A 25,392-nucleotide genomic window follows, 5' to 3' on the forward strand; every position below is an offset into this window, starting at 1 on the left:
GAATAATATACATAATATATTATATATTAATCATATATCTTAATCATATCTTAATCAAGTCACAAAGTGATTAAGATATATATACTATATATTATATAATATACGTATCTTAGATATATATATGTATATATATACAATTTGAGAGAATATATATTCCCCAAAATTAATGTACTAGATCCTAAACATACACTAATAAAAAAGATCAATTTGAAAAAGGACTTTCTGCAATGGACTAGGTTCTATTTATATTATAGCAAAAACACAGGCAACCAAAAATCAAGGTCCTGGGCTCTGAACCAGAGTATTGGTCCAAAAGGCAGCCCGTGTGTTCTGATTAAGCTTGCCTGGCTTCAGCAGGACCCGACAAGATGACCCCAGCTTTTGATTGTCATCTAAGTAGCAATGCCCAGTAGAAGCAGCACTGTGCTATAAGTAAGTACTGAAATGCTGGGTGATCTGCTTGGTGCCAGGCACACACTATGTCACCCATAAGCCAATAAGCAGCAGAGTCCCTTCTGCTCCCCAGTGTCCTTCTCTGTACACCAAGGAGCCTGGACAACTGGCGTCATTCGGGTGCGACCCCAGGCTGGGGTGTCTGAAATGATGGCAGTGCGGGGCACACACTTGCCTCATCTGGATTTTCACTAGTGATTCTGGCTGCAATGACGTGGCCACGGGCGAGGAGGGGGTTTGAAGGGGTTTCAAAACAAATGGGTGTCACTCCCCATGGAGACTCTCCGTACAGAAGCCGGATGTCCTTCAGCCGGTGTAGTGGCACACCCATGGCAATCTGAAATCAAGAAACCCATCAGGTCAGCCCCACAGGATTCCCGGGGAAGAGGCTCAGTCAATGATTTCAGATAGACTGAGCACAGAGCACTTACATGCACACAGAGCTGCATGAGACAGGTAAAACAAGACCTGGCTCCTGCAAAGCATTGTCATTGTGGACAGGAGCATCCATGAAACAGCGCAGCCACCATGGCTCGAGCAGCCCTCCTCCACTGGGTCCTCCTACCATTTCACTTCTTCCTTGGAGCCCAACCAGTCATGGACTAAACCCACGGAAGCTGTGAGTCAAATAAATCTTTCCTCCTTCCCTCCAGTATTTTGTTGTGGTAATAGGAAAGTGACTGATACAATAATAATCAAAAAAAAAAAAAAGGTTGAGAAATACTTCTCTGGGTCTATGAACAGGTGTCAGGGATCCACAAATGCTCTGAAGTCACATGAAAAATATTTTTCTTAGGGAGAAAATCCACAACTTTTACGCATTTTTCTAATGGCTCTTGGCCAGACAGAGGAGACAAATGGCTTTCTGGAAGGTTCTTAGTTTTCACGGTTCCCATCAATACACATTAAAATTGTCGTTCTCCAGGCGCAGCCAGGCAAAAGAGGGACAGGTGTAGGTCTCCCACCTGGGGCAGAAGAAACCCCAGCACTGGGGCCCCTTCGTCACCTGGAGCTGGGCAGCTGGCAGGTTGACGTCAGCGATCATTTCTGTGCAGGGGTGCTCCACCTGCAGGCGGGGATTCAGCTCCAGGAAGTAGAAGCTGCCATCCTGGCTGTAGAGATACTCAACTGTCCCTGCGCTCACATAGCCCACCGTCTTGGCCAAGCGGACAGCACACTGCAGAGAAAGAGACAGAAACCCAGGGTTTCCAGTGGTTTTCTCAGGTAACTGTTAGTGGTCTCCAACTAACATGGAGGACCTGCTACTTGGGAAACGTTTGAGAGCCTCAGTGGTCAGCTGATCCAACACACCTGTGAGCTGCTGCGATCACCTCTGGGAGGGGCCCTCTCCCCTTCTTGGGCCCACCCACCTTCTGGCCATGCTGGCTCACAGCTGTCCCGCCCTAGCTTGGCAAAGCACACCTGTTCCATGAACTCAAACACATCTGGTTTGGCGATGGTGGCTGGCGCCTCCTCGATGATCTTCTGATGCCGCCGCTGGATGGAGCAGTCCCGCCCGAACAGTGACACAGCATTGCCGTACTGGTCAGCCAGGACCTGGACCTCCAGGTGCCGGGCATGCTGGGCCAGCTTCATGAGAAAAACAGGCGAGCCTGGAACCTCGCTCTGCACCTGTGGGTAGCAGGGCCACTCAGTCTCCTTGGGGAACCAGCTGTGGGGGCTTCCAGAAGTTCTCAGAGGAGACCGTCAAACAGCAGCTATGCGGTTAGAGAACCAATCCAGGGATCTGCTCATTTTCAACTTTTGTTGTTCTTTCTCAAAGACATGAGATTTCTCTGTCAACGTTTGATTTTTAAGTCAAACGTTGTGAAACCAACATTTGATTTTTAAGTCAAACGTTGTGAAAAGGGCCAAATATCCCCCACAATCCTATTTCATAACGATAACACACTAAGAGTGCAAGGTTCCTGGGAGCCTTGTGTACAGCATGATCTACCATTTCAAATATTTTAATGCAGAAGAAAACGTAGTTTAGGCTATCAACTATACATAGGAATAAAGCCTAGAAGCAAAGCTAGGAATATTAAAATAGTTTAGTTTAAGAATGGTAAGGTGGCTGGACATGGTGGTGCACACCTGTAATCCCAGTACTTGGGAGACTGAGGCAGGAAGAGGGCCATGATTTTGAGGCCAGCCTGGGCTACATAACCAAGTTCAAGGCCAGCCTGCACTATTCAGTGAGACCCTGCTGAAAAACAAAACAAAAACAAAAACAAAAAACCATGAATGTGAAGGTAGTCGGTATGATTTTACTTAAACAAAGAAAAAAACACACAAAATTTACTACATGCCTAGCCATGGGATTATTAGATGCCAGCATAACCCCTCTAAACACTGGTGCTAAAAAGAAAAACAACACCTTTGTATAATGGTGCATACTTGTAATCTTAGCACTCTAGTACGCTGGGATAGACTGCAAGTATCAGCCCAGCCTGGGTAACTAGAGACTTAGCAAGCCCCTGTCTCAAATTTTTTAAAAAAGGACTGGAGAAGTAGCTCAGTGGAAAGGCCCCAGATTTAATTATAGCACCACAAGAATGAACAGAAGATGAAGACAACAAGAGGCATTATGGTAGCCATTGTTGATTTCCTATTACCTTCTTTTGAAATCCTGCCTCATTTACACTGTTTTGTTGTGATTGGCTTTATTCTGCTTTATTTTGCTGGGTTTTATTTTCTTTAAGATAAAAAAACTATTAAAAATAAAGTAAAAAAGTTTTATTTTCTTTAAGATAAAAAAATTATTAAAAATAAAGTAAAAAAGTGAATGGAAGAGAGAGGGAAAGAGAAAGAAAGAGGTAGACAGGGAGGGAAGGAGAGAGAGAGACAGAGGGACAGAAAGACACAGAGGAAGGAGGAAGAGAAGGAATGAAGGAAGCTAGCTAGCTACTGGTAGCTACAAACAGGTAAATATATATTGTGCTCTTACAATTAAAACTACCAAAACATAAAATAAAACTGACCATCTAGAACATTAAAAATACCAAACTCTTATAATACCCACCGCTTGACAGGTGAATATTTGCCAACAGGTATTTTGACCCTGGGATTTATGAAGTCATTTAAAATGCAGTGATTCACAGAATCAAACCATTCCCAGAAGTAGTGTAAAAATCAACATAAACCATGATCTTTAGCAATCTGAGTACATATTTGCTTCAAAATTCAACATAGGCACTGGGATATAGCTCAGTAATAGAGACCTTGTGTGAGGCCTCCATTGTCTTCTCTGAGGCTACAGAATAATTATAACAGAAATAATCCAGAGATCAGCCTCCAAGTGCAACAATTCCTAAAGCCATGAAGAATGTAAGCAAGGGAAGCTCACTTGTCGGAAAAGCATGGGGAAGTCTTCGGCACTCTCAGCCTTCCGGATTCCTTTCCCTCCGCCTCCCTCAGAAGCTTTGATCATCAGTGGGAAACCAATTTTTTCTGCTGCCTGGGAGTGAAGGACAAACAGGCTGCTTTAGAGTTGACACAGGTGCCACAATCACCGAGGGAGAAAAAGGCTCCAGTGCCCTGGCCCCTCTTCATTTACCTCCAAGCCCTCATCAACATCTTTCACACAACCCTGGCCATAAACATCTTCTGGGACACTGATTTGTTTCCCGTTCTGCAGATTCTCCTCGGCCCACTCCACCGTCAGACCTGGACAGTCACAAAGAAAGCCCATTGTTCCCAAGGATGGCAGAAACATGTAGCCTAGAAATCACAGGGCCTCTTCCTGCCTAGACAGCTCTAGATCAACAAGTCACACACCATTGCTTTAGAGTCCCACACCAAGTGCTTTTCGTTGTCTTAGCACTGACCCACCACAAGGAATCAAGCTTAAGAAAGTCACTTCAAATTTACCTACAAATGACTCTGCCTTTTTATGGCAGAGCAGTACTCCATTGTATATAAATACCACTGTTCCTTTATCCATTTATCTGTTGATGAGCACATGGGCTGTTTCTAAGACTTAGCTACTGCAAACTGTGCTGCTATAAACACGCGAATGTATACATCACTATGGTATGATGCTTTTAACTCTTGAGAAGATGCCTAGAAGGGGAGTAGGTGAGTCAAGTGGAATCTCTAGCTATAATTTTTTGAGCAATTTCCATACAGATTTCCATAGTGTTTGCACCAATTTACACTCACATCAGCAATGGACAAGGGTTGTTTTTTCCCCACAGCCCCATAAGCATTTTCTATTGGTTGCTTTTTTTATAACAACGATTCTTTCTGGAGATGGAATCTCAGTGTTTTAATTTTTATCTTCCAAATGACCAGTGATGATGAACATGTTTTTCATATATTTATTTGCTGTTTGTACTCCTTCATTTGGGAAGTGCCTATTCATTTCGAGATGCCTACTTCTGAATTGGGTCTTTAAATTTGAGGGAGTCTGATTTATTTTAGTCCTTTATATATTCTAGATATCTCAGGAATAACCAGTAGAACTTTTTTCCCATTCTGCAGGTTGTCTCTTCATTATATTGGTGCTTTCTTTTGCTGTGCAAAAGTCTTTTTAATTTGATGTGAACCTAGCTGCTGACTCTGTATTATTTCCAGTGCAATCAGGTTTTGTTCATAAAGTCTTTGCCTACACCTATGTCTTTAAGAGTTTTACCTATTCTACCTTCCAGTAGATTAAGTGTTTCTGTTTTTATAGTTGGACTTTCACCTCTTTCAACTAGTTTAGTGCACAGTGACAAATTTAGATCTAGGTTCAATCTTCAGCATGTGGAAAGCCAGCCTTCCCAGCATCATTTATTAAAAAGTTCATCTTTCTTCCAGTGAAGCTTTTTTTTACCTACTTTGTCAAAAATAAGGTAGCTGAGTGTGCTTGGAGTTGTTTCTGCATCTTCTTATATGTTCCACTGACAAGCTTTGGTCTTGTTTTTGCTTTGTTATTATTTTGGGGGTGTTTTTTTTGTTTGGTTGGTTTTTGCCAGTATCATGCTGTTTTTGTCATGGTAGCTTTGCAGTATAACTTCAAATCAGGGATTGTGATGCCCCTTCCTTCTCCTTTTTGTCCAGAATTGGTGTACTAATCTGGGTCTCTTTTGGTTCCATATGAATTTTAGGGTTGTTTTCTCTATTTCTGTGAGATATACTATTGGTATTTTGTCTGGGATTGTATTAAATCTGCATAACAGTTTGGAAGTAAGGCCATTTTAACTGAAATGGTTCTATCTATCCAAGAATAGGGTATATCTTTCCATTTTGGATATCCTCTTCAATTTCCTTTTGTGGAGCACTGTAGTTTTCAAATTAAAGGTCTTTCACTTCCTTCGTTTGATCAATTCCAAAGTATTTCATTTTTCTTGATGCTATTGAGAAAGGTGTTGCTTCTCTAGTTCTCTCCTAGAAAATTTGTTATGTATGTACAGGAATGGAATAGATTTTGAGTGCTGACTTTGTATCCTGTTATGCTGCTGAATTTGGTTATTAATTCTAGGGGTCTTTTGGCGGAGTTTTTGGGGTCTTCTAAGTAGGGGGTCATGTCATCTGCAAATAATGATAATTTAACTACTTCCCTTCCTATCCATATTCCTTTATCTAGTCTAATTGCTCTGTTTCCAGAACTAGACTGAACAGGACTGTCATCCTTGCTTTGCTCCTTTTGATTTTAAAGTAAAAGTTGTCAGGTTTTTTTCTTTCTTTCTTTCTTTCTTTCTTTTCTTTTCTTTTTTTTTTTTTTTTTTTTTTTTTTTTGATACTGGGGATTGAACTCATCACTTTGCGTTTGCAAGGCAGGCGCTTATGTTGCTGAGCTAAATCTCCGGCCCAGGTTTTTTTTTTTTTTTAGTATGATGTTGACTATTGGTTTGTGGTCGATGGCTTTTATCAGATTGAGACAAAGACCTTCTATTCCAATTTCTGTTGTATTTTTTATCATGAACATGTGTTGGACTTTGTCAAATGCTTTTTCTACACCTAAAACATTACATTGTTTCACGTGTTAGAAATCCCAGGGAGAGTAGGTGGTCCCCACCTGGAAACCAGTGAGCACCATGCATGGGTCCCTGCTGGAGTGGGGACATCCATATTCAAGCCTGTCTGCGTGAGTCTGTACCATTCATGGAGTGCAGGGGGGACAGAACCAGGCCTCACCAGGAGGTGATTCCCTCTTGGAAACCATATTGTTTTGTTGGGTTGGGTTTTATTCTCTTTTGTTTTGTTTGATTATGTTAAATCTGATGGCATGAGCAGCTGTTTAAAGATAGCAAGACATATTATGGAAGCTATTTTGGATTTACTATTAGCTTATTTTGAAGTTCTTTATTGCATTCATTATTTTGTTTTTATTGTTTCAGCTCTATTCTGTTCTGTTCGATCTTTCCTATGTCCGAAGGTATCTGCAGCTATTTTGAAGACAACAGGAGGCATTATGGAACTATTGCCAATTTCATAAAGTTTTGAAGTCTTGTATAATTCATACTAGTTTATCTTGATTGGTTTTATTCTGTTTTATGTTCTTTGATTTTATTCTCTTTAAAATAAAATTTTTTAAACGTTAAAAAAAAGAAAAAAGAAATCCCTGGGGTAAATAAGAAGCAAAATGGGAGACAGATATTGGGAAATAGGAAGAACATGTCTACATGGGAAGAGGAACAGGAGGGAAAGTGGGAAAGGAATGGAAGGGAAAGAAGAGAAAAAGGGTTTTTAAAAAGGAATGGAAGGAGGGGCTGGGGATTTAGCTCAGCAGCATAAGCGCCTGCCTTGCAAGCAGGTAGTCGTGAGTTCGATGCCCGGTACCGATAAAAAAAAAAAAAAAAATGGAAAAAAAAAAAAAAGGAATGGAAGGAAAAAGTGAAACAAATCTTCTGTAAATAGGAAGGAGAAGAAGATTATAAAGGCAAGGAGGTGTGGGGGAAAAATAACTGTGATATATTATGTACAAGTACAAATTCACATGATGAATATGATCATTACATACAGCAAATATGGACTAATGAAAAATGAAATAAAAAAAAGAAATTCAGGCTGAGTCTACCAACAGCAACATCTGACCCTAAATGCAAAAATCTCCCAATTCTACCCTGGGGAGTCACCTATATGGGACTCACATGAAGATTCCAAAACCATGCAAAACTTTTACAAAGAAAAATAAATTTTCCAAACTGGAAAATTTGTCAATAGAAGAAAATATCAAGTTGAACAGTGAACTCCTGAGACTTTTTCCTGTCTAGTTTTTTAATTTGTCCTAGAAATTCCACTTTTAGGAATTTAAGATAATTATAAAACATATCGAATTAACAAAAAAGTATATTCCTTTGGTTATTTTTAAAACCAGAAAATGAATTAGGGAAAATCTAAACTGTGTAACTACAGAGGATTATTAAGTAAATTATAGTATATCCATGTATAATCTATGCAGGCATTTTAAATGATGTGCAGTATATTTATTCACCTAGGAAGACATTCAACGGTGGGGGGAAAAGATTGTGAATCTAGGAAATATAAAATCTGACCTTTTTTTAAAAAAAGTATATACCTGCAAAAAAAAGCTGAAGAAGTAGAAACTACCCTGAAACGAATGTTCAACACACCCAGGTGCAGTGGCACACATCAGTACTCTTAGCTAATCGGGACACTAAGACATGTGAATGCCAAGTTCAAGGCTAGCCTCCAACTTAGCAAGACTCTGTCTCAAAATAAAAAAGCCTGGGGACATAGGTCAGTGATAGAGCACTCGGTTAACATGAGCAAAGCTCAACACTGGATCACAGCATTACGCCAATTTCTAGTTCTTTTTTGTGCTCCTCCTATTTTCTAAGCGGTCTAGAATGAAATTGTACCATTTACGTAATAATGACATTTTTATACAAAATAATTGTACGAGCCTACTCCAAACACCCCAACTACCCACTTCAGCTAGCCTGGGCTAGAAGTTCCCCAGGATGAAGCTGAGCTCCTTACCGCTTCCACTCCAGGGCAGGGTGGGAATGTCGAGGGTCTGAGCCACGATGGTGGAGGCGATCTTATCTCCCAAGGCCCACATGGCCTCACTGGGGGGTCCTGAAGAAGGAGGCAAGAAAAAGAGCAGAGTGAGCCAACCACAAGACCCGTGCAGCTGAGCAAGTCCAGAGGCAGGGCCAAGTGTGTCAAGATGAAGAAAACTATTCAGGTTCCAGCTCCCTGGGAACGTAACTCCATATCAGGGAGAAAAAGAATCTGTTAGTCTGCTATTGCACTGGTCACCTTTTCACATCTGAACTGTAACCATGTCCCAAGAGGCCAGGCAGACACAAAATTCACTTTGGGGATTGTCAAAACCGGGATTAAGAGGAAAAGCTAGCACTCCAAAGAGCTGGGCCAGCGGCTAGCAAACTTGTTCTATAAAGAACCAGATACAGGGGGTTGGGGATTTAGCTCAGGGGCATTAGCACCTGCCTTGCAAGTGTGTGGTTGTGAGTTGCAAGTGTGTGGTTGTGAGTTCGATCCCTGGTACCGATAAAAAAGAAAAACAAAGATTAAAAAAAAAAAGAACCAGATACAGCATCCAATGGTTTTTGTCCCAATCAGTCAACTTTACCAGGAGAGTTAGCTCTCAGTTCCTGAATTCAGTACTTCAGGAGTCAATCACAGACAGAGGGTTGTTTTTGTTTTTTTTTAATTGTATCTGTACTAAAAATACACAGCTTTTTGGGGTCAGTATTGCACAATGTAGTGCATAATAGAATTTACATTATATTAGATTATCTGTAATCTAATATAATTTAAATGGTATCACAAGTAATCAAGAGATAATTTTAAGTACACAGGAGAGATAATTTTAAGTACACAGAAGAAGGAGCTCTGTTGCCTAGTATGCAAATGCGTTGGGTTCAATTCTGGCACTGCTAAAACAAACCAAAAAAAAAGATTTAAACTACACAGGAGGTTATAGGGAAAAACTATGTCATTTTACATAAGGGGCTTGAATACTTGTAGATTTGGGTATCTGTGAGGAGGCATGAAACTAATTCCCCAAAGGATATCAAGGGATGTGTGCACATATACAGAATAAACCCATTATGTACCAAATAAAAGTGCATGGTGGTGCACATCTATAATCCCGTAACTCTGGGAGGCTGACCCAGGAGTTTCACAAATTCCAGTCACTTAGCCAGACCTGTCTAAAGGAATGAATGAATGAATCCATGAATGAATGAAGGTCAAGGATGTAGCTAATGCAAAGAGTCTGAGTTCAATTCCCAGTACCACCAAAGGGAAAAAAAATCCTAAAACCAATGAAGGCCATGAGAAAGTAAGTATCATTTTGCCTAATGTATGATAGAAATGACAGGCTCTGGTCCCGAGACATTAAAAACTATCCAAAGCCTGCAATCAACACAGACCAAAAAGCTATTCTCTCAGAACTAGGACCTCCAAGTTGGTCAGAATATGAACTTGGCTGTTATCTTAGTTCCAACAGAAACACTAATCAGGGGCTCGGCTGCACCCAGCATCATCCCACTGTGATAACCATGGTGACAGCTCCTATTCCTACAGCCTGGCCAACTCACCCCTGGCCCCATCCATCCCTAGGCCCATCTGCGACCCACAGTGAAAGGTGATTCGGGAAAACAAACTGAGCCCAGGTTTTCAGGGCAACACCAGAGAGAGACTCTGCCCCAGGCAGAATCCCATCCGTGCTCCAATCCCCACACACGTGACAGAGGAAATGCACCGTACCTAAGAAAGCAATCCCATGCTTGCACAGCAGCTCTGGAAGCTTGGGGTTCTCGGAGGCATGGCCCCAGCCAGCCCATACTGCCTGCAAACACAGAAATGGGTGAACAGAGATCTTCCATGAACCCACCTCCCGCACACCAAAAGCTCCTTGCTGTGTTACATCAGCCTGTTCTGAACTCAGAATGGAAGTGTTCCAGAGCTCGGGTGCATCACTCCAAGGAGGGCACGCTTGGGCACCCCGACCTGGTTACCTGCACGGGGATTCTCTTGGCGATGTCCACAATCAGCTCCACGTTGGCGTAGTTGTTGTTGTTGGGCCCTCCTGGGACGGGGACATACTGATCTGCCATCTTAATGTATTCTGGAATTCGACAGGGGGGAAAGAGAAGAATACTGACAGCTGAAGTCAACTGCAGAAACCGCAAGACACCAGCATGCGCCGGCCATGGAACTGTGAAGACTCCATGGCGATGGACAGACCTGTGAAAATCTGAGGACCACTGACCATGATTTTACACACGCAAAAATAAGTGAGCTCAGAAATGAAAAAGAAACTGGTCTGGCAGGATGGTGGGGTCAGAGATGGGTTTCTAAATTTCTATTTTAAGGTACTTAAAGTTCATCTTAATGTTGAGTTACCATTAAACAATACAAAAAGCTGGGTACAGTGACACAGGCCTGTAATCTCAGTTACTTAAAAGACTGAGGCAGTCTTTAATATATAGTGCTGGAAAAATTGATTTTCTACACACCGAAGACTAAAGCTAGACCCATGTCTATCAGTGTGTACTAAACTAAAAACAAAATGGATCAAAGATCTCAATATTAAAACAGAAATACTAAATATACTGGAAGACAAGGTAGGTAGAAATCTTGAAGACATAAGGGCAGGCAGAGAATTCATGAACAAAATGCAAACTGCGTAGGAAGTACTTCAAAGAATCAACAACTGGATTTCGTCTTATTTAAAAGTTTTTGCACATCAAAAGAAATCACCAACAAAGTGAAAAGACAACCTACTGAATGGGAAAAAATTTTAGACAACTGTCCCTCAGACAAAAGTCTTATATAGAACATACAGAGAATTTTTAAAAAATCAAGCTCCCCAAATTTAAAGACCCAGATATGAAAGTGAAAGAGAAACTGCTCAAAAAGAAAGAACAAATGAAGAGAAATCTCCATGCTGCCTTCTATAGTTGCTGTAATAATTTCCGTTTCTGCCAGCTTTGTAGAAGGGTCCCCCATCCCGTCCAACCTCCCCAGCATTTGCTGTTTTTTTGTGTCTCAGTGACAGACATTCTGACTAGGGTAAGATGGAATCTCATCGTAATTTTTATTTGCATTTTCCAGATGGCCAAAGATGTTGAACATTTTTTCATATATTTATTTACATATTTTCACATACTTATTGACCATCTGTACGGAAGTGTCTATTAAGATTCACTGCCTATTTATTGACTGGGTTATCTTATTTTTTTAGTGGCTTTTGAGTTCTTATATATTCTAGATGTAATCCTCCTCCATCAGGAGAGTAGAAGATAAAGATTTTCTCGTACTCTATGTGCTTCCTCTTCATTCTATAGGATATTTTCCTTGGTGTGCAGAATTTATTTGAAGGAGTCTCATTTGTCGATTCTTGCTATTATCTCCTGTGCTAATGGAATAAGTCTTTGCCTGTGGCCTATGGCTTTGAGTTTCCCCTATGCTAGCTTCTAGTGTCTTCTTCAACTTCATTCTTCAATGCCGTGTCATTTTCACTGTAGAAGACTTTTATCCTCTGAGGTAAGTTGCTTCCTTGGGGGTTTGTTAAAAGCTATTGTAAACGCAATTGTTTTCCTAATTACTTTCTCAACTAGTTCATTATTGATAAACAGAAAAGCTATTGGTTTTTTTGTGGTGATTTTGCATCCTGGATTATCTTCCTTTTTTTTGTCTTTTTCCTTTTTATCGGTACCGGGGATCGAACTCACGATTGCCTGCTTGCAAGGCAGGCGCTTATGCCGCTGAGCTAAATCCCCAGCCCCCTTATCTTCCTTTTTTAAGGATAGTACGTACAATACAATATTTTGATTTTAAAATACTCAAAAAATAAAATAAAATAGTCATGCTGTTTAAGCCAAAACTCTACTTCTAGGAATACATTCTAAAAACCCACCCATTAATAAAAGCAAAGAAAAGCATGGAAGAGTGTTCACTGAGCAGTGTCTCGGACTGGAAGACATTAGACTCAAGCCAAAGAGAAAGGCTGGTATTGAAAGGGAAAAACTGTACAAAAGAAACTGTTCTTTTCAAAACATTGTTCTTTTGAGACTGTCTAGCTCTATAACTGCTTCATGGCTTTGTAACTACTTTCTTGACCCCTGTAACCATGACAGCATAACCAAACATACAAAATGCCTGACTGTACCAATGTACCAAGCCTCATGAACTGATGAATCCTGGGTGTCATTTTGGTGTTTCTGCTTACCACTGCAGTAAGGTCGTACTCTCTCTATGATCCTGAAGGTATAGGACATGGAACTTTATGTATAGACCCAGAAACCCAAATGTGACTGTTACTCCTGCCCTGCCTGCTTCCAGCATCTGGCAAACACACACATGAGGGTAAAATCACTACACTAAGGGCGTATTTACTATATACAATTATTTGGTTTCTTTTAGATTTTGTTACATAACCACAAATCTAATTCATACTGTTGAAGGCAGAAAATTAATAGTTCCCTCAGTTTGTCATTTGCTAGGCTGTGTTTGGTGTTACTGTTTCTGCTGGTTGTACTATGTTAGCCAAGGTGACATAATTGTTCTAATCAGTTGTTCTTCCCGGTGCACCAAGACTGAGACTGCCTAAGGGTCGTAAAAATATTATAGGCCGGTGCCAAAGAACTAGGGGTTACGTTAAATAGGCAGTGACTTCTCATCCCCAATAAAATGAAGAGGTAGGATCTTGCAACAGACTCAAGACCCAAAAACCAGCTACTCCTGGAAGACATCTCTGAGTAGCTGTCAGTTCCTAACAGTTCTAAATGCTAGCAATAAAGCTACTTTTCATAAGCAATTTATAAGCATCAACTCAGGAATTAAACTTTTTAAAAAACTGAAAATATGAAGACACAGAAGCAAGATGCAAAGTCAGACTTTCAGCTCAACAGAGGCAAACTCAGGAGGTAATGAGGTGGAGCAATTCGAAAGCACCCCCCTGGGCTCTCTGAAGAGGTAACAGCAGAAGTAACAAAGCAGATGAATGAGGCTCTAGAACAAAATCAAATCAGAAATAATTTCTCAAATAACTACAGAGATGAGGACCACACCGAAGGACGTGATTAATGACTTAGAGCAGAGACAGATTTCTAAAAGAAATAGAGTTCAGAAAAATGGTAGAAACTATGAATGTCCAACAAAAGGAAGAAATGGAATTCATGAAACAGATTCAAACAGATATCCAGGAGATTAAACATTACACTGAAAGCATATGCAGCAGGGTGAGCCAGTGTGACAACAGAGTATCAGATCTAGAAGACAGGATTTTGGTTAGTGGTCATGAAGAGAAATATTTCTTAAAAATAGCAAGGAACCATGAAAAATCAATCCAAAGCTGCTGGATGATGCAAAGAAGACTAACATAAGATTGAACAGAGTAGATGAAAAAGCTGGAGATAACATAAATGACTTCTGTTCCAGAAGTAATGGCAGAAAACTTCCCAAGCAGGGAAAAAGAATTTGACAGACAGCAAAAATGACAGATCTAAAACTCCAATTAGCTGTGATCAAAAAAATCTACAACAAAGCATGCAATAAATAGGCAAGATTCCAGAAATTCAACACAACGGAATATCAACAATCTGTTAGAGAAAAGAAACAAATCACTTATAAAGGAAACCCCATCACAATCACAGCAGACTTCTCAACAAAAACCTTCAAGAAGAACTTGGAATCAAGTATCTTGCCCTAAAAGAAAACAACTCCAATCTAGACTGATGTACTCTGCAAAACACTCTTTCAAATTGATGCAGAAATAAAATACTTTTATGACATCATGACCACCAATCCAGCACTCCAAAATGTTCTGAAGGACACTCTAAAATATAACAAGTATAACAGCTCCATGAACCCCATCAGAATCAGTTCACCAGGCAAAGCACACAATTAAACAATGTAGAAAAAAAGGTAACTAACAACAAGAAAATAACATGATGAGAAGTGAATACATATCAGTTATAACCATCAATGTAAGTGGTATCAATTCACCAATCAAAAAAAAACATGCTGACAGGATAGATCAAGAATCAAGATCCAGGGCCAGGGATTTGGCTCAGCGGTATAAGTGCCTACAACAATATGCTGCATACAAGAAACACATTTAATTCAAAAGGAAATGCACAGATTGAAAGTCAAAGGATGGAAGGTAATACTCCACATGACAGGAACCTGGAAAAATGTAGGGGTAGCTATTCTATTTGCAGGCAAAGAGGATTTCAAGCCAAAACTGATTAAAAGAGACAAATAAGGCCACTCCATCCTTAAAAGGAACAAAGAGGAAGAGATAACAATCATAAATATATATGCACCAAATACCATTGTACCCAACTATATAAAACAAATATTAACAGACATGAAAAACCAAATAAGCACTAATACAATTGTATTGGGAGACTTCAATACCTCACTGTCACAAATAGACAGATCAACTAGAGAAAAAAACCAACCAAGAAATGTCAGAACTGAGCCAAATTCTTGAACAAATGGATTTAGTAGATGTCTAGAGAGTTTTCCACCCCACAACATCAGAACAGGCATTGTTCTCAGCTGCACACAGGACATTCTCCAACAGAACTGCGTAAGTACTAGCTCACAGAACATGCTTAAGTAAATGCAAAGCAATTGAAATTCTCCCATGCAACTGAAAGCTTTCACTCTAAAATCACAAACAAGACAAGGATGTTCACTGTAACCACTGTTATTCAATATATACTTCTGGAAACATTTACCACGGCAATTAGACAAGAGAAATAAATAAAAAGAATTAAGATAGAAAATGAAGAAGTCAAATTATTGTTATTTGCAGATGATATGATAAGTCTACAAAGAAGACTCCCAGAGTCCACCAAAAGACTTCTAGACTTAAAAACCAAATTTAGATTAGATACAAAGTCAACATTAAAAAATTCATAGCATTCCTGTACACAAATAACAAACACACAGAGACTAAAATTAGGGAAACAACGTCTTTCACAATAGCATCCAAAACCATGAAATACCTAGGAATCAATCTAACAAGGGAAATAAAAGAACTTTACATTGAAAACTGCAGTACTCTGAAAAAGGACATCTAAGATGATATCAGAAAATAGAAAGATACCCCTTGTTCTTGGGTAGGCAGAACCAATACAGTGAAAATGACCACACTACCAAAACTATTACACAGATTTAACAGAGTCCCAATCAAAACACCAATAGTATCTCTCATAGAACTAGAAAAAATCCGAAAATTCATTTTGAACCAAAAGAGACCTAGAATTGTTAAAGCAATTCTGTACAACAATGGCAAGCAGGAAGACAGGGGGCATCACAATCTCTGACTTGAAATTATACTACTAATCTACTGTGATAAAAAGAGCATGAAACTGGGGGAAAGAAAACCAGACTTGAGGATGAGTGCATCAGATTAGAAGATGCAGAAACAATTCCAAATATGATCGGCCACCTTACGGTTCTTTGACAAAGGAACCAAACACCTTCATTGAAAGAATAATAGCCTCTTTAATAAATGTTGCTGGAAAATTCAGTTTTCCACATGTTGAGGAATAAAATTAAACCCTTATCTTTCACCACGCACTAAACTAAAATTGAAATGGATTGAAGTTCTAAACGTTAAAACAAAAAGTAGGGATGGGGGTTTAGGTCAGCGGCATAAGCACCTGCCTTGCAAGCAGGCGGTTGTGAGTTCAATCCCTGATACCGACATAAAGAAAAAAAAAAAAAGAACATTTGGGGGCTGGGGATTTAGCTCAGCGGCATAAGCGCCTGCCTTGCAAGCAGGCACTCATGAGTTCGATCCCCGGTACCGATAAAAACAAAAAAGACAAAAAAAAAAAAAAAAAAAAAGTAAATAATAAATATTAAAACAGAAATACTAAATCTGCTGGAAGACAGAACAGATAGAACTCTTGAAGATATCCGTGTAGGCAAAGACTTTATGAATGAAATCCCAATCACACATGAAATATCACAAAAAATCACCAACTGGGATCTCACCCTTTTATAAAAGTTTTGCACAACAAAAAAACCACCAATAGAGTGAAAAGACAACCCACAGTGTGGGAAAAAATTTTTGACAGCTGTTCCTCAAAAGACTAATATCTAGAATACACAAAGATCAAAAAAATCAGACTCAAATTTAAAGACCCAATCCATAAGTGGGCCTCTTGAAATAAACAGACACTTTTCAGACATAGAAGTAGAAATGGCAAATAAATATATTAAAAAACTCCAACATCACAGATCATTTGAGAGATGCAAATGAAAACAACCCTGAGATTTCACTCCATCAACAATTGCTATTATCAAGAAATCAACTAATAACAAATGCTGGAGGGATTGTGGGGAAAAAGGAGCCCTTCTCCACTGTTGGTGGGAGGGTAGATTGGTGCAACCACTATGGAAATCAGTGTGGAGATTCCTCAGCAAACTAAAACTAGAGGTTCCATTTCACCTAGCTATTCCCCTTCTTAGTATCTTCCTGAAAGAATTAAAACCCTCATAGAAATAAACCATTGTGCTGGAAAACCCAGCTTTCCACATGTTGAAGATTAAAACTAAACCTGTATCTTTCACCATGCACTAAACTAAAATTGAAATAGATCAAAGTTCTAAATATTAAAACAAAATAAAAACTAAATAGATTTAGTATTTCTGTTTTAATATTTATTTATTTATTGTTTTAACATTTACAACTTTGATGCATTTCAATGTTAGTTTAGTGCATGGTGAAACGAAAGATTTAGTATCTCTAAATCACAGAGATATATGCACATTCATGTTATAGAAGCACAGTTTGTAATAACTAAATCTTGGAAACAGCTTGCCCATCAACAAATGAATGCATAAATAAAATGTGATTTTTAATACAATGTAATACTACTATGCCATAAAGAAAAAGACAGGCCTCAGATATTTCTAGCTAAATGGATGCACCTCAACACTATATTGTTAGATGAAATTAATCAGAACCATGCATTTACATATTGCATTATTTATCTGGTGTGAGACACAAAAACTGTAAATAAGGACTAAAATGTATAATAGATATTGTAAAATGGGAAGAAAATATTCAAATAGGAAGAGGAACAAGGGAGTAGAAGGGGGTTCTTAGGAAGGAAGGGACAAGATAAAAAGAATAAAAGGAAAAATGAAAACAAAGCTTTTGCAAATAAAGGGGGCAAGAGGGATTGCAGGGAAGCAAGGGGAATGGAAAAAAAAGAAGCAGCACATATCATGTTCAGGTATAAACTCCCTGAGGACTGTTAGCACTATGTATATCTAAAGTGCACCAATAAAATTAAAAAAGAAAGTGACAAGACGGGGGTCACGTTTTCAAAAAGATCACTCCGCTTGCAGGGTGAAGAAGGGTCTATAAAAAAATAAGACTGCTCAGAAAAAAGTTTGTTAGAAAAGCAAAGTTACTTAAAGGATGACCCACTTTAATAGACTGAGCTATGAGGCAAATGAATGGAAAAATGAACAAAGAATTGAAATACAGTATACGTGTGTGGAGGTAAAAACATCTGGGGAAATAGCCACCAGTAGGTTAGCTTGCATTTTGTGAGACCCATTATGCTTTTTTTTTTTGGTACCGGGTATTGAACTCATGACCTCGCGCTTGCCAAGCAGGCTGAGCTAACTCCCCAGCCAGACCCATGATTTTTACTATCAGCAAATATTTTAATTAAATAAAGAAGAAAACACAAATAAACCTGGACTCATGAGAGGTAAGACCCAGGCAGGGTGGAGACAAGGGCAGGTGAAGGCGAGACCCTAAAGCGGAGGGGTCGAGTTCAGGTACCTGCGTTGGCCTTGAGGTCCTCAGGGGTCACCATGACTACGAACCGGATGGTGCGCTCATTGCGGAACATCTCATAGGCCCACCTGCGGATGGAGCGCATGCACTTCACGGCGGCGATCCCGTTGTTGGCAATGAGCACCTGATAGAGACCAGGACGGCAGGGGCTGTAGGTCAGCCTGTGCTGGGGACCGCGGGCTGCCCAGGCATCTGGAGGGCCTGCCATGCCAGCCTACCGCATTTCTGCAGCCTGCAGGCAGGCAGAGCCCGTGCTCAAGGCCCGCCTGCTGCGTGAACACGTGATGGAATGAAACGCGTGCATCAATGCTGAGGAGAATCAATGATTCTTTTATTCAGGATCTTCATAAAGACCTTTACTGGTTCTTGAATGTTTAAAATATCCCATGCTACAGTGCAGTGTATTTTAGTTGCCTTTTTTCTTCATTTTATTGTCATAATAATCATTCGAAAGAGATTTTATCAATTCCAATTTGGGATTAAAGATACAAAAATTCACCGGCTGTGGTGGCACGACCTAAAATCCCAGTTCTCTGGCGGGCTGAGGCAGGAGAATCTCCAGTCCAAGCCCAACTTAGTGACCTAGTAAGACCCTGTCTCAAAATTTTAAAAGGGAGAGAAAAGACACTAAATCTCACAGAAGTTAACCTATTCGCCCAAGGTCACACAGCTAATGAATGGAATATCTGGAGCTCAAATCCAGAGGTGCAGAGGCCACAGGCTGAGTTGTACTTTGAATTCTCTCCCTACAGCCACTCCTGTATTCTAAAGATAAAAGGTCTCAGATCTGTAAGGAGGAACGGCAGTAATGCCAGCTGCCCCAGCAGCAGAGAGCCACGGAACGGGTGTGGTTTCAACTCTTGTTTGTGTTATGAACTTGCTGTGTGGCCTTGGGCTGCTCCTTTTCCTCTCTGAGGTTTATATCCATATAAAGAGGTCAGACGAGCCATCTTCCTGGCCACCTGGTCTCTCAGACACAAAAGCAAACTTTGGGGTTTTTATTTTTTAAAAAAATAGTCAGGTTTGGTTGCGCACACTTGTAATCCCAGCATTCTAGGCAAGTGAGGCAGGAGGATTACAAGTTCAAGTCCAGCCTGGGCAACTTAGCAAGATCCTGTCTCAAAAGTAAAAGCAATAAAAAGGGCTGGGTAGCTCAATACAAAGCCCTGAGTTCAATTCCAATTACAAAAAAAAACAAAAAGCAAAACAAAACAAAAAACCTCACTAGAAGATGGCCTCAAAGCTCCGCCTTGCAGATCAGCTGTGTCGGGTTAAGTGCTCCTCCCTGCTCTGTAATCTCAGGACAGCAGAAGGACAAGTCGCAATAGAAATTTGGGATGGATCACCTCTAGGTTACAGAAGGGGAAACTGAGCCTGCTGAGTCCACAGCCCATGAGCTGCCACACTGGGATCTGAGCCCAGGATTCCTGGCTCAGGCTCAGTGGTCTTTCTATCCTGTCAAAATTGTCCCTTAGGAAAGAATGATGAAGTGGCTGGGCCGTGGCTTTCTCAGTCTTATTACCAAAGCAAGGTTGGCTCAGGAGAGAAGAGTTGCAGGTGGCCAACCATTTTGTCCTCACACATCTGCGGCCTGTGGGGAGGGGCCAGTTTGCTGCCCTAATCCCCACAGCTGGAGCTGGAGCTTTCCCAGGAGGAGTCCAAACAGAGGACAAGCCAAAGTCGCCTCTTAGGCCAGAAAGCACACCAGCTCTGGGCTACGCCAGCCCCTCAGCTCCTGAGAACTCGCTGCTGGCCGCCAGGTGGACTGGCTGCAAACTAGTCCATGGCGAGTGTGCCAAATTGCAGCTTGTGCTGTGAGAGGCCCTGAGTTGGATCCCTAGCACCACAAAAAAGAAAACAAAAAACAATGCAGCTTCTGGATCCTACCCAGGAGACTCTAAATCTGAGGTCTGGGGCAGGGAGGAGGAATCTCAATGCTCACATCAAGATGAGCCACAGCCAGGCTGGAGAGCCTCTGTGAGTCCCTACCATCAACAGTGTACTTACTATGCTGGGTTTAAGGTATGTATGGGAGCTGCTGGAAATTTAACAGCTGGCATTTAAACCTCCTCCCAGGCCTGTTTCCTCACCTGTAAAATCACACCCACTAACAGAGCGGGCTGGCTGAATAAGATACACGTAGCAGACAACCGGCCTCTGAACAGGCCTCACTAAGGGTTAGCGGCTCCCGCTGTTACCACACGGCACTCACATCACATGGAAAAGAACAGGGCCTTGCTGACGAAAAATGTGGGTTCAAATCCAGTGCCACCACTTAGTGGCCACCTGACCCTCGGTAGCCAGTGTCAAATCCCTGAAACCCAGCCAGTCCTGGACATGACAAGAATTACCACAGAAGTTGGCACTCTGCTAGGAGACCATGTGAGGCCTACCAAGAGGGTAAATCTTACCTTTTGCCCTTTTGTGATTATCACTACAGCATGGGGGTCTCCTCTCTTGAAGAAGCACTAAGCCTCGGGAGGGCAGGGCTGAGTTTATGCTTCCCTCTCAATAGACAGCTGCCTCTTTCAAGAAGCACCCAGGAATCTCCTGATAGTTCCCCACGTCCCCGCCCAGGAAATAGGCTACTGTACCCATTGCATCAAGGGTGAAAAGCTCGGTCCTCTCTGCATGTGAGGAAGGATCTTAAAGCTGGTTCTCCCTCTTCCAGCTGGAAGAAGGGGGTCCCTGCACCCCAACGCTGGGCAGCACCCGCCTGTACCTTCTCGATGACCCGATCCCCACCAAAGCGTGTGATGAACTCAGCTGGGGAAGCCACGGTGAAGTCTCTGTGCAGGTCCAGCTTCTTGAGTTCCCGGCCCCTCTTCACCAGGTGGAGCCCAGACATGCTTGGTCTGCGGAGAGAAGGGACAGAACCATGACGGAGGGAGCTTGGGGGCCTCCGGATGGCGTTGGGCCTGGTCAGTACTCAAGCTTTCCAGAGTCTGTGATCATCATTCATCCGGGAGGGCTGTGATGTACCAGATTTATTTTTTCATTTTGTTTTTTCCTGGAGTTAATGATGCTTTTGCTTCACCTGGAGTTCGTTGCACTGACTCCCATTCATCCCACTCCTGATAGGCTCCCAGCACATCTGCTCTATCATTGTTCAGCTGGTGTTATCCCTCCTTGGCGATTCTATCTCCTTTTAGGTGTAACAGCTGAATCTAGATGTTCCTCCACCAAAGCCTCATGCTGTCATAGGTGGGGCTTTTTCAGGGGTGGCAGGATCCAGCATGTATGATGCTGGCATTGATTCTGGAATTGATTCACAGTGCAATGTTAGGCTCAGGGGCACTAGGATTAAGGGTGTGAGTGCTATCCACCCTGAGTAGCCTGGATAAAACACAAGGAACAGAAAGAGCTGTGGTCTGGCCCTTACGGCCTTCTGCCTCTGACGAACTGTTTCTCCACACTAACCAGTCTTGGAGCCAGCCAATTATGGACTGAAACCTCTACAAACTGTAAGCACAAAACCTTTTCTTCTTTTAACTTTGGGAGTCAGGTATTTTGTCCTGGCAATGAGAGAAGTAACTAAGACACCTGATCAGGTTGTTTTGTTTTGCTTGCTGGGGTGGGGGGCAGTAATGGAGGGTCTTCATACCCAGCTATATCCCCAACCCTTCTGTTTGTTTGTTTTTAATTTGGAAAAGGGTTTCACTAAGTTGCTAACTTAGCCAGGCTGAGCTCAAACTTGCAATCCTCCTGTCTCAGACTCCCAGAGTGCTGGGATTACAGACACTGTGTCACTATGTTTGGTTTTTCTATTCTTTCTAGAAGTCCTACAGTTCAAATGTTGAACTCCCTACACCAGTTCACTAAGTTGTGTATTTTCCCTTTTTCTCTGTTTCCTTCTACATAGGGGTGATTTTCTCAGCCTTGTGTCCTAAGTATGCAGAATTCTTCATTTTGCTCCCACGTTTTCAAAGCCCCAGGGCTTGGTTTTAGTTGCAAATGTTGCCTTTGTGCAGTATCCTGTTCCTTTGTGTGCAACATCCTGTCCTTCCTCGGGGAGGACCCTAATGACAGCATTTCTAAGTTTTCTTCTCTGGCGTGGCTTCGGTGTCTCCCAGGTTTCCTGTGTCTGGTTGTTAGTTTGCACGTTCCCTGTCTCCCGTACTTATCCGAGGGCTGAGGGTACAGCTCAAGTGGTAGGCACTTGCCTACCATGATGAGACTCTGGATCTCATCGCTAGCATGGAGAGGAGACGGGAGTCAAGGGGAGAGGGAGGACTCGGATCCCATTTGGGGCCAGTCTGGATTACATCATCATGCCCAGTGGGCACTAAAGTCCTGGACCCATTGGGGTGCTGGTTGTAGGTGATTAGGGGGGCTTTGTGTTGGAGTTCACTGAGCTAACAATAGCTTCAGATTGCTGGTCAGATTCCCCAGGGAAAAGTCTTCCAGTCTCCAGCCAGAACCATAAAGGCCAGCCATAAATGCGGGGCACAGGACAATTCTGAGGACTCAGTACCCACAGAAACCCTTGTCCTGTTGTTTCAAGTTCAGGCTCTGGGGTTGGGGATTTAGCTCAGTGGCACAGGGCCTACATGGCAAGTGAAAGGTTCTGAGTTTGATTCCCGATACCAAAACATGAAAAAACAAAAAACAAATTCAGGCTCTGTGCCCTCAGCTCTGCCCAGCAATCTCCAGTCCCAAACCTGCTGCTTTGCCCTCTCCTGAAAGTGACCGATCCACCTATCACCTGCTGTCTCCTGCGGCCCAGGGGGATGGACTTGGCCACATGAGCAATGGAAGGGATGTGGGAACAGCTCAGCCAATCCTTAACTGTCTTTTTCAGTCCCAGATCTAGTCCCTGTGCTGTGTGTGTGTGTGTGTGTGTGTGTGTGTGTGTGTGTGTGTGTGAGATGGGGGGCGGGGAGGGGTCTGAGATACACATCCAAGGGCCAGGGGGCTCCCAGCTTTCTTTGTGCTGCTAAGCCATTTACTGCCTGTTGATCTGCTTTTCCAGCTTCCCAAATGTGGGTGTTAATCTCCCTTCCTGTTCTCTCAGTGCCAGGCATTCTGATGGGTTGCTATCTGCTTTTTAAAAATTTTTATTAGTACATGCTTGAAGTACACAGTGATTACTTTCATTGTAGGGTGTTGGTACGTGTACATAACACATCTTAATTCTTTTAATTTCCCCCTTCCCTTCCGTCTCCCCATCTCTTGGTCCCCTTCCCATTTGCAGATCAATTTCTCAGTTTCCTATTATCTCTTTCTAAACAACAACAGCAAAAAAAAAAAAACCTCTTGGCTGTCCTTTGGTGAGGTCTGGACAGAATAGATTGAAATGTGATGTGAGCTTCCAGTCCACCCAGTTCACTGCCAGGGGGAACCCGGGCTGGGAGCCATCTGCCAGGGTGAGGTTAAAGGTTAATCATCCCACAATGTACCCAGCAACTGTGTCATAAGGCATCTTGGAGGCCAGGGATGAGCGAGACCATAGAGCCAAAAGTTTTGATAAAGAACTGATTAATCCCAAAGACCACCACCTGCAGGGACCATCTACTGTCTGGGCAGAGAACAGTAAAGCCAAACATGAATAAGTGGTCAGGGACAAGGAATCCCATTTTATAGACAGGCATACTGAGGCCCAGCTAGGCAAAGAGGGTGACTGAGCAATTCTGCCAGTAGACCTGGCCCTCTCTTCCCCCACACCCTTTCATGGAGTAAGATGCGAAATGGGAGGAGCGAGTGCTTTCTGCTATAAAATGTCCAGGTCCAGTGCAGTTTGCTCCAACCCCAGAGTGTGCCACCAAAGGTGTCCATCAGAGGTGAAGAAATGGACTTCAAAGTTCAGGAAACATAAAGATAAATTAACAACAGCAGTCACTATTTTTAAATGCCACAATCAACAGGCTGTGTATTTCCAGTGAAGACTTTCTCTGCCCAGTTGCCTTAGACATGGTGTCTGAATGGAAGAATAAGGAAATGCCTTCTGGCCCTGGAGACGGCATTGCAGCCTCCTGCAAACTGTAAGCAGCTTTTCTTCTAAAACTCCGACAACTGCACTGCTGACCGGAAGCAGGCCTCAGAGGAGGACTTTGGAAGGTCATTATTGTCTTGCAAATACGAGCAGTGTTTTTACCATAATTGCATTCCCGAACACAAACATTCAGTCTGTTCCTGAGAACTTTATATATCTATAAGAACAGGCAGACGTGCCTGGAAAGCTGTCATTTGCAAACAGTTAATCTGGAGAAACAGACCCCAAACATTAATAGTTCTGCTGAGCTGAGATCACATCTCTAATCCCAGCATACCGCAAGAGACTCTCTAGTCCAGCATGAGCAACTCAGTGAGGCCTTACCTCCAAATAAAAAAATAAAATAAAAAGGGCTTGGGGATGTAGCTCAGTGCAAGTGTGCTGGGTTCTCTCCCCAGTCCTTCCAAAAAAAAAAAGTTAATAATTCTTATATTGGGGATATTGAATATGGGTGGGTTGTTTTCTTCTCTTTGCCTAAGTCTTTTAAAAACAAAAATGCCTGCAATGCCATACTATTTTTAGTAGGAAAAAAGGCTATTAATTTTGTTACAGAGACACCCAAAGCCATACCCATTCCAAGGCACTCACTTTCTTCATCTGTAAAATGAAGACAGTAACACACACTTCATTAAATAAGATCATATACAGAAATAAAATAAAACTGTACGGATAAGTCAACACATGGAAAGTGAAAGCTGGTGCCTGTTGTGGTAAGTGCTATGCCATGACTTCAGCTCAGTTCAGTCAGAAGGACCACAGACTGCAGATCTTCTAAACAACACGGAAGAGAAACACACTCTAACTCGCCTGCCTGCCCTTCTACGAAGCCCAACACCTGCTCCCCACCTTCCCATCTCCTCTGTTCCACCTGTGACCTTCCCTGGCTGGCTTAATCCCGTACTTCAGAAAATCTCACAGGTCCCATTTCCATACATATGAACATTAAAACAGAAACACAGTTATAGGGAACCCTTTCCTGTCTTCGTCGTGGTCCAGGAAGGTTTATGTTTGTAATCCCATGGAGAAGTTATTGGAATTCTAATGAGTTAATTCCAATCTACCACATTTGGTGCAACCCAAGGCGAGAATAGAGACCCTAACATACATATATACCATCATGGGAAGCAAAGGGGTCCTAAGTCTAGCAAGATGGTGGTTCACCGGAACAAAGGTCACAGCCCAG

The 25,392-nt window shown here is 41.9% G+C and overlaps 1 protein-coding gene across 6 annotated transcripts in view; it reads right to left on the minus strand.

Moving 5' to 3' along the window:
- Positions 1-25,392, minus strand: part of Acacb (acetyl-CoA carboxylase beta) — a 146,485-nt gene that overhangs the window by 81,307 nt on the left and 39,786 nt on the right. For all 6 annotated transcript variants that reach the window (XM_013142016.3, XM_003477752.5, XM_013142015.3 and 3 more), the window contains 10 exons: positions 20,940-21,072; positions 18,203-18,341; positions 10,395-10,504; positions 10,144-10,225; positions 8,386-8,484; positions 4,013-4,122; positions 3,803-3,913; positions 1,876-2,085; positions 1,460-1,630; positions 629-790 (listed from right to left, as the gene is read on the minus strand). In XM_013142016.3, the coding sequence (XP_012997470.1) occupies positions 629-790; positions 1,460-1,630; positions 1,876-2,085; positions 3,803-3,913; positions 4,013-4,122; positions 8,386-8,484; positions 10,144-10,225; positions 10,395-10,504; positions 18,203-18,341; positions 20,940-21,072 (1,327 nt within the window). The remainder of the gene's footprint in view (positions 1-628; positions 791-1,459; positions 1,631-1,875; positions 2,086-3,802; positions 3,914-4,012; positions 4,123-8,385; positions 8,485-10,143; positions 10,226-10,394; positions 10,505-18,202; positions 18,342-20,939; positions 21,073-25,392) is intronic.

This window comes from Cavia porcellus, unplaced genomic scaffold (assembly GCF_034190915.1).
Source record: "Cavia porcellus strain 051 isolate PalLab524CR breed Dunkin Hartley unplaced genomic scaffold, mCavPor4.1 scaffold_16, whole genome shotgun sequence".
Lineage (NCBI taxonomy): Eukaryota > Metazoa > Chordata > Mammalia > Rodentia > Caviidae > Cavia > Cavia porcellus.